The sequence below is a fragment of the Camelina sativa genome, chromosome 14, assembly GCF_000633955.1.
Source record: "Camelina sativa cultivar DH55 chromosome 14, Cs, whole genome shotgun sequence".
Lineage (NCBI taxonomy): Eukaryota > Viridiplantae > Streptophyta > Magnoliopsida > Brassicales > Brassicaceae > Camelina > Camelina sativa.
Window position 1 is genome coordinate 11,760,180 of NC_025698.1, and position 8,539 is coordinate 11,768,718.

Consider the following 8,539-nt stretch of genomic DNA (forward strand, 5'->3'; position numbering starts at 1 on the left):
TAAAGGAATTGCTAATCTTTTACCTTCACCTTAGGATGGGGATCGTGCCATTGTTTCTTCTTCTCTGATTCTCTCCAAAGTGTTAACTTCTCCTTCATCTCATCTCTCTCCTCGTTAGTATTTATATCTGAAGACCCTGACTTAACTTTCACATTCTCAGATCTCTTGGACTCATCAGCCTACAACAACAAACATAATCATAGTTAATCTATATATCTAATAGTGATTTGAGTTCTCGCGCTGACTTATGGAAAATGAGATTGACCTTAAGAGGCTGTTGAGTGTTCTGACTGACCCAGCCACCAAATTCAGGAAATATACCCATTTCCCTTCTTAATAAATTCGTCTACAAAGAGTAAAATGACGATCCAAAGAAAGTGTCCAAGAGCTAGATAGTAGAGAGACAAAGAGAGGGTTGACTTTCAAAGGAAAAGATGTCAACGGGACAATATAAGGTTTCAGAACCTAAGGGAATAGATGGATTCAGATTTAGACAAAATATAATATGAACTTGAAAGAATAGGGCTGGTGTAGTGTACGACATGTTACCACGAAAAAAAAAGAGAAACTCGGCCAGCTCAATTCTCGTGATTCCTTTCTTGTAGTATAAGCGAGAGCTGCATGAGGGATGTTTTTGATGGGCTCTCACGTGAAAAGTCCGAGCATCATGTAATTCATACCTAATTAATCTCTAGTATTAGTGATTATTCAGATTTTGAGTTGTTGTTAGAGGAAAAATCACAAATATGCATGTGATCGTCCACAGGATTCTGGTCCAAATTTAGATAGAAGATAAATGTGTTTTACCAAACATTTGCGGCTAAAGTTAATATAGAAGGAAAATGTACAGTCTTTAAGTAAATTTTAATTTGGATTGTTTGAATAAGTTTAATTTTAAATAACGCTTTAATTTTTGTTCGATATTGTTTAGGTGAAACTACGTACTATAAGGTTTGGATTTATATTTTCGAAGTTTCCCTTCAAGTGATTCTAAAGTTAATACATTTTTCTTTTTCTAATGTACTTGTTAATAATGACATGATACACGCATCTTTTTGTATTCGGTAAAGCATACACATAAGTATTGAGATGAACAAAGTGACTTTGAATAAAGTGGATTTAGAGAACTAATTAATGTTTATACCAAAATGGTTTGAGGACATTTCAAACTCCTCGTATTATGGCTCCCCTATCTTGAAGATCTTGTACTAGATTCTTGGTGATCGTGATGGTGATCTTGCGGATGTACCAAGAAAGCGGTGGTAGATTCAAAAGAGTAGAAGGTTGAAAGGTTTGATTCATTGTCACCTTCGACGCAATATGTCCACCGCTACATTTTTGGTATTCTTCTCGACTCTTTGGCTTCATGTTCTTGCACAAGCGTTCTGAATCCACGTATACTGGCTCCACTTTCCAACTACCCTCAAAAGTTTTCATGAACTTCATTTTGTTTTTCATATATACCGCCTACCAACAATAAGCAAGAGATTATTTTTTTCCAAGATTTAACAATGGAGATTGAATTTCGTGAGAAATAGAAAAGAAGTTTCGTACAGAAATTTTTTTACGGTTTTCGACAAAATCTAGAGTTATCGGGATGGTTCCAGACCACGAAAGAAACTTCCAGGCCACAGCTTTCTCCGACTCCACCGTCTGCCTTGCTCCATCATCCTTCACAACTTTTCTTGACACGTTTTCCTTCGTAAGATAAAATGTCACATTTTCAAAATTTGTTATAAATAAAACTCTCATTTGAATCATACAAAGATAAGAAAAATCAAAGAAAAACCAAAAGTTCGTGGCGCTGATTGATTATTCTGGAGTATGCTTGGTTGTCTGGATTAGTTAAAACGTCGTAGGCTGCTTGAGGAGGCAATCCTAATATAAACACAATGTCCACATGGGAAAGGCCATCTTCTGTTTCCACCTTCAGATAATGTAAGAAAATTTTGGGATCTTTTTTTTTTTTTTGCTTAAGACTACTAAATTTTAACTCTAATGCATGGCAAAAGAATTACAAGTATTGAGTTTTTTAGTTAGCTGATTTGGTCTTACGTACCTTCACCTTAGCAGGGAGATCTTCCCATTGTTCTTTCTTCTCTGCATGTCTCCAAAGTTTTAATTGCTCCTTCATCTCATCTCTCTCCTCGGGAGCATTTATCTCTGGCCTTGACTTAGATTTCACATTTTCAGATCTCTTAGACTCAGCCTACAACAACAAACGTAATCATTATATATTATAATCTCTATATACCTGTTATACTAGTATATTATTAACTGGTATAACTTTTAATAGTTCTCTGATTGATGGAAATGAAACTGACCTTAGGAGGCTGTTGAGTGTTCTGATTGATATAGCCACCAAATCCAGGAAATTTACCCATTACCTCTCTAAATCTTTAGTCCACAAAGAGAAAATGACGATCAAAATAGAGACTATACAAGATGTTGACTTACTGAGGAAAATAAGTCAACGGCACAATGTTTGGTTCTAAAGACCTAAGATAATATATGGACTCTGATTTAGACAAAAAAAAATAGTATGAAATTGAAAGAATATGTGAAAGTGGAGTGTAGTATACGTTTACTTACTGCGGAAAAAAGAAACTAGGAGCTCAATTCTCGTGACTTTTTTCTTGACGTACAAGTAAGAGCTACGTGAGGAAATGTAGATATCTATACCCTAACGAGAGAAAGGTTGTATGGCTATGAGAGATGGTCAAATCAAATCCATAAGAGTATACATAATATAAGCCACTTCTCAAAAGGGATGTCACAAAAAGTAAAGTCGTGAGCAAACAGGACGTTGCTTAAGAGAGATAGATTATGAATCAAACCAATAAGAAGATCTCGTAAAGCTAAAGAACATCTGACCGTTTGATTCAGAATCGATACTACATTTTGTCACACTAATTTTTTACCAAGTCAGGTGTTGGAGCAGTCTAAATCATGCACTTTTAATCGAATCAAGAACGGAACAAAAACGAAGCCGGTTCTGAAAGCTTACTCAGGTGTGTGCCTGGCCTGTGACTGTGTTGTGCTGTGTGCATCCTGGGTGGGTGTGACTGAAAAAATTGTGGAACAGAAACTGAGTTGACTCACTAGTCTTAGGTCCCGCCGCAGAGAGCTTGAAGCTTCGACATCAAATTGGTGAGAGAAGAGATATTTAACATTCATACACTGCCAGAAAAAACAATACAAAACAAAACGTAAAAAAAAAAAAAAGAGAAGATGTTTTGATCCCTACTAAGAGTCATGAAGATTATGAATTTTATCCATTATATGCAAAGCATTGAGCTCCCATAGACTATATGGCCTTATGCGTATTGCCATAATATATTAGAAAAATATATTTTCTAGCGGTGTTTCGTTGTTAGTTATATTACACATACATATGCGCAACATGCTACCAAGATTTTACAAAAAAGTAATAATGATTAAGCCTAAATGAGTTTCACCTAAATATCTAGAAACAAAATTTGAAGAAAAAAAACTAAGAAAAGACATAAAAGTTCAATATATTTCAGCGGAACAGATGTAAACTCTTAAAAGCTGTCTTGTGCAACTATATGTGAGTAATGGGAATATAAAGGAGCCAATGATTGGGTAAAGCCCACTCCATAATCTTCTTTTTGAATTTTAATGGGAAAGATTAATCAAATTGTACAAAATCACACTTTATCTCCTCACAAAGAAAACAGATTTGTTCCAAAGTGCATCTCTCTCCATGCACTTACACATCACAAAGAATCTCATTTTTCGGTTCTTTCTTTATAAAAAGAAAAGAAAGAAAAAACAACAACGAATGTTCCATCTCAATATATAAAAATGTTGGTTTCAGACACATTAGTCCTTATATATTCCTTGCATTACCTGTCACTTTTGTATGATACATATTAAATATTACACTTTGTTTCTAACCACAAATGCTACTATTACTAATACATTGCCCCTAATCTCACATGGAATGAAGCATATTCACATTTCTTGTTCCACAAGTACCTTCTCAGTAACCCTCCTTGATCTCTACTCAAGGAACTCCTAAAAAAAAAGGCTTCCCCAACATCTTCTTATAACAGTTCTTGATTTTACCTTTAAGAACCAAACAAAAACCAAAACCTAGCTAGAAGTAAAAATGGGAGATCAAGGAGTACAACAAATGCAACAGCCTATTGTTGTGTATCCGAACGCATATACTAAACAGTATCCAGACCCATCTTCTTCTTCTTCAAAACCTTCTTCTTCCTCTGGCTCAAGCGGAAACTTTGGGACGGTCTTCATAGTCTTAGCCGTGATCTTTGTCTTATCGGCTCTGGCTTGTGTCTTTGGGAGGCTATGTAACCGCGAAAGCCGTGCGGCTAAGCAGCAACATAGCAAGCATCCGAAGCATGAGAAAGCTTCATCCAAGAAGAGCCGTGAGATTCGCCCCGTGGAGCGTGAACCAAGGGAGAGAGGTGATATGGAGTATGGGTTTGATGATATGAAACGGCCTGAGCCAATTGAGAAACCCTCTGGAAGAGACGGAGGAGGAGAGGATATAGAATTCGGATTTGATGACAAGAGAGGGGAAAGAGGCGGAAGCGGAGGAGGAGGAGTAGGACCACCTCCACCAAGTATCAAACATGCAGTGAGGTTCAAGCTACCGGAAAATGGAGACCACCATTCTAAAGGAGAGATCAGACGTGGAGGTCCTGAGTTCGAGTTCCGACCAGGACACTAATGATCTTAGTTTGCCTAAGAATAAACTACTTTTATATTTATGCCTTGATTGCTTCCTAAACTTTTATTTCTTTTGTGCTTTTGCTTTTCTTGGTTGATTTGTGGGTATGGAACTTAGAGCTGAAGCTACCAAACTTCTTATAATCCCTTGGTGTGATTAATATACTGTAGATTCTCTACATATCTAAGGTACTGAATAAATCCAATGCAAGTAGTATTTTCTATGTAAATTTTGTAAGAATCATGGTAAAAGAATCAACAAATTTATGGAAGAACGTTTGTAATCAGAATACAGAGTTCTTCACTATCCTCTTTACTCCAAACAAAAATTAGTAACACAGAACGGAGAAAAAGTAAAACAAGATACAACTTATCTGGGTTCTATTTTTTTTTTTCTTTTTCTGAGGAATTTAGTCATTAGAGAACAAAAAACTAAAGGCACCTACCAAGAAAAGCATCTCACACAATATACGTAAAGAATGGCTTTACAAAGCTCAAGAAGGAGGCAGATGTAAGTGTTTACTTTCACCTATTGTATGTTCAGAACCGTCGGTTATTGAAAGGCCGAGTCTCAGATTCATTCCCTGAGAAATCAGCAGAGCTTTTGGCAGAGTAGTCTCCACTGTACAATCGTGACTCTGTGTTGTTATCAAAACCAAACGCCATTTTTCTGAATTTCATGATCTCTTCATTGTATTGCCCTGAGTCATAAGCTGTGCTTTGCCCAACTTTGATTCCGTTGCTAATATCTCCTGAGTCTCCGTCACAGTCCAATGCTCTCACAACCTTATTTTTAAAGAGTGGATAAGTTTTCAGATGTGCTGAGATTAGAACAAGAAATGTATAGAGCAATCCACTTGTTGCTGCTATAAATGGGAGCTTTGGAAGTTTGGTTAGTCAGAATTACCTGAACCATGCGTGGACGTTTTGGACCAGAATGTCTAACACATGCAGCGGCTGCCTCGATCATTCTGAAGACTTCATGCTCCACATAATGCTTTTCAAGCCGTCTATCAACCAGTTCGCTGAAATCTCCGGTCTCAATGGCTTTGAGAAGCAGTGGGCGTGCCTGTGAGTTCATGTACAAGTACTGCATGAGTAAACTAAAGCCAATGTTTTACTGTAAATGTTGAAGATTGGTTCTTTTACCCATTCGACCAAACTCTCTTCTCCTAGAGGCTGACTTTGGTCAACTGGTTTACGTCCAGTTACAAGCTCTAAGAGAACAACCCCAAACGAGAAAACATCGGATCTATCAGTCAACTTTCCACTAGATGCATATTCCGGCGCTAGGTACCTAAACACAAAATTGTTAGGCAATATCAAAAGCATTTTCTGATTCCACATAGAAGAAACCTTGTCTTCAAGCATGAATCAATGAAGGTTCAGTTTTGAAGAAGAGTTTCTGAGCTGTATGCTTACCCAAAGGTCCCCATAACACGAGTTGATACATGAGTTTGTGTTGTATCATTGAGTCTAGCAAGTCCAAAATCAGCAACCTAAACACCCAAAAACATAAACACAAAGAACAAGCCTCATCAGCTAAAACTTTATAGAGTCATAAGATGGATATAAAGAAAAGGGGGATTTCTTTAGCACCTGAGCTTCATACTCATCGTCCAGCAGAATGTTTGCTGACTTTATGTCTCTGTGAATGATTTTTGGATGACCTATAAAACAACATTATGAACCACAAAGTGCTTAACCAAAACATGAATGTGATTCTGTTTGCTCTGAATTACTTACAGTCTTCGTGCAGATATGCCAACCCTTTGGCTGATCCTATAGCGATCCGAACTCTCTTAGACCACTCTAAAACCGGCATTCCCTTTCCTAAAGCATAAAGTGAGTTTGTCAAACACATAAAGCTAAAAAGTCTAATCTATAGCGAAAATGGTAAAAGCAGCTCACCATGCAAATGATGCTCCAACGTTTGATTAGAAACATACTCATAGATAAGCAATCTATGCTGGTCAGAAATGCAGTAACCAACCAGAGAGACCAAATGACGATGATGAACACGGCTAATAATCTCAACCTCTGCCTTAAACTCACGGTCACCTTGTCCACTTCCAGCTTTAAGCTGCTTAACTGCTACAACTTTACCATCCTGTAATGTACCTTTATAGACACATCCAAACCCACCTTCTCCAAGAATGTTTTGACGAGAAAAGCCTTGAGTTATCGACGCAAGCTCGTCGTAACTGAAATGAGTCTGACCAGTCCCGAGGATTGCAGAGTCAGGTGTGCCACCGGATTGCATTTGATGATGAGGATAACCACCAGGTGCACCGAAGCTGTTTCCCATAGAGGATTGTTGTTGTTGCTGTGAATTGTACATTGAACCACCAGGACCAGAAGAGTATCCTTTACCAGGATCTTGACCATATAAGAATCCATCTAAACATCAAAGCAAAGCAATACAATGCTGTTCAAAACGCCAAGCAACAGAGATATGAAACAGAGAGATAAAAAGCAAAGATTTTTAAAACCTGATTTAACAGAGAAATTGGGGTGTGGCATGTACTGAGTGTTATTATAGCTATCAGACTTTCTCTTCTTCTTTCTTCTCACTAAGAACACAACTGCTATTAAGGCCAAGATGGCGAAACCGGCCACAGCCATACCGACCACAGTCTTCCCTTGATAGCCGCCGTCTCCACTTCCTTGGTTTGAGGAAGGTGTTCCTTTGCTGGGAGCATTGAGAGATGGAGACGCAATAGGTCCATTGGAAACAGTTTTGGGTGGTGCATTGAGGAATGGGCTAGGCGGCGAGTTGGGATTAGCCGGAGGAGAATTGGCTGGTCCTGATGGTTGAATTGGGGGAGGTTTGGTAGGGTCTAACGGTGGAGCTGGAGGCGAATTGGTTGGATCTGATGATGGTGGAGCCGGAGGAGATTGTGACGGTGGTGATCCCGGCCTTGTGGGATCTACATTCGGCGAAGACGATGAAGGAGGTGGCGATTGAACGTCCGGAGACGACGGAGGAGGGTTGTTGTTATCTGAGTCATTTGGAGGAGCCGGTGGTGTTTCTGAATCCGCTGGAGGAGAAGGTGGCGGCGGAGAAGGGGTTGAATCAGACGGTGGAGAAGAAGAGTCAGAAGGTGGAGGTGGAGAAGCTGTTACCGGAGGGAAAATAGAAGGTAAAGGAGGAAGCTCTGAATCGGGAGGAGGAGGTGATGGTTCTGACGGCGGCGGTGGTGATGAATTAGCCGGTGGGGTAGGTGGAGAGGAATCATCAGGTGGAGGAGCAGAGTTTCCTGAAGAAGTATCCGGCGGAGGAGCGGTATCAGCTGGTGGCGCCGGTGGTGATAAACTCGGCGAATCGTCTAAGTCTGACATTTTTTAATCTTACTAATTTTTGCAATCAAATTCTCAAAATTGATCAATAAAAACACCAAAAAAGTTTCGATTTTTGTATGAGATTAACTCAATTCTCGAAGAACCCAATAGTCTCAAGTCTCCAAAATCCTAAATTTGTGAAAAAAAAAAATTCCCAGAAACAATTGAATCGAATAATGAATTAAAAATAAAAAAAACTAGGGTTTATAAAAGTGGAGAGAGAGATGAGAAAAATGCGAAGCCCGATTACGTTAATGGAAGGAGAAACTCTGTTTTTTTTTCTTCCTCCTTCTCTCTCTCTCTCTCTCTCTCTCTCCCTCCCTCTTCCCTTTTCCCGGAAAAAAAAAATTAAAGAATAGGAAAAGGAAAAGAAAATTAAGAAATCTCCATGATCGTGTTTTAAGCGATGATGATGATAATAAGTCGAAGGCACGTCGTCGTCGTCGTCGTCTCTGCGTTTTTTTTTTTTTTTTTTTTT

At 38.7% G+C, this 8,539-nt stretch overlaps 3 protein-coding genes across 4 annotated transcripts; 1 reads left to right on the forward strand and 2 right to left on the reverse strand.

Annotated features, from left to right (window-relative positions):
- LOC104741062 lies at positions 1,007-3,558 on the reverse strand. Of its 2 annotated transcripts, XM_010461836.1 has the most exons (7): positions 3,008-3,100; positions 2,593-2,683; positions 2,325-2,397; positions 2,060-2,209; positions 1,790-1,927; positions 1,555-1,698; positions 1,007-1,467 (listed from the first exon to the last, which is right to left on the reverse strand). In XM_010461836.1, the coding sequence occupies exons 3-7, from the start codon at positions 2,382-2,384 to the stop codon at positions 1,165-1,167; spliced, it is 795 nt and encodes a 264-aa protein (XP_010460138.1). In that variant the 5' UTR covers positions 2,385-2,397; positions 2,593-2,683; positions 3,008-3,100; the 3' UTR covers positions 1,007-1,164. The 2 variants fall into 2 exon arrangements, with proteins under 2 accessions (XP_010460138.1, XP_010460137.1); XM_010461835.2 differs by lacking the exon at positions 2,593-2,683 and having other exon boundaries at positions 3,008-3,558.
- LOC104741063 lies at positions 3,912-4,949 on the forward strand. Its single transcript, XM_010461837.2, has one exon. It carries the CDS (start codon positions 4,136-4,138, stop codon positions 4,718-4,720), a length of 585 nt encoding a protein of 194 aa, XP_010460139.1. The 5' UTR covers positions 3,912-4,135; the 3' UTR covers positions 4,721-4,949.
- Positions 5,077-8,503, reverse strand: LOC104741064 (proline-rich receptor-like protein kinase PERK12). Its single transcript, XM_010461838.1, has 8 exons — positions 7,212-8,503; positions 6,631-7,119; positions 6,466-6,552; positions 6,319-6,389; positions 6,142-6,218; positions 5,869-6,016; positions 5,627-5,788; positions 5,077-5,505 (listed from the first exon to the last, which is right to left on the reverse strand). The coding sequence occupies exons 1-8, from the start codon at positions 8,059-8,061 to the stop codon at positions 5,260-5,262; spliced, it is 2,130 nt and encodes a 709-aa protein (XP_010460140.1). The 5' UTR covers positions 8,062-8,503; the 3' UTR covers positions 5,077-5,259.

What these genes read in the sequence shown, in the direction of transcription:
- LOC104741064 (XM_010461838.1), bottom strand. Translation starts at nt 8,061, where the DNA reads ATGTCAGACTTAGACGATTCGCCGAGTTTATCACCACCGGCGCCACCA. An exon ending in ACGATGAGTATGAAGCTCAG is followed by an intron (nt 6,219 to 6,318) that starts GTGCTAAAGAAA and finishes TTGGGTGTTTAG; the next exon opens with GTTGCTGATTTTGGACTTGC. An exon ending in CGTGTTATGGGGACCTTTGG is followed by an intron (nt 6,017 to 6,141) that starts GTAAGCATACAG and finishes TTTTGTGTTTAG; the next exon opens with GTACCTAGCGCCGGAATATG.
- LOC104741063 (XM_010461837.2), top strand. Translation starts at nt 4,136, where the DNA reads ATGGGAGATCAAGGAGTACAACAAATGCAACAGCCTATTGTTGTGTAT.
- LOC104741062 (XM_010461835.2), bottom strand. Translation starts at nt 3,177, where the DNA reads ATGAATGTTAAATATCTCTTCTCTCACCAATTTGATGTCGAAGCTTCA. An exon ending in ATCAGCGCCACGAACTTTTG is followed by an intron (nt 1,699 to 1,789) that starts GTTTTTCTTTGA and finishes TATCTTACGAAG; the next exon opens with GAAAACGTGTCAAGAAAAGT. An exon ending in AAAACCGTAAAAAAATTTCT is followed by an intron (nt 1,468 to 1,554) that starts GTACGAAACTTC and finishes TATTGTTGGTAG; the next exon opens with GCGGTATATATGAAAAACAA.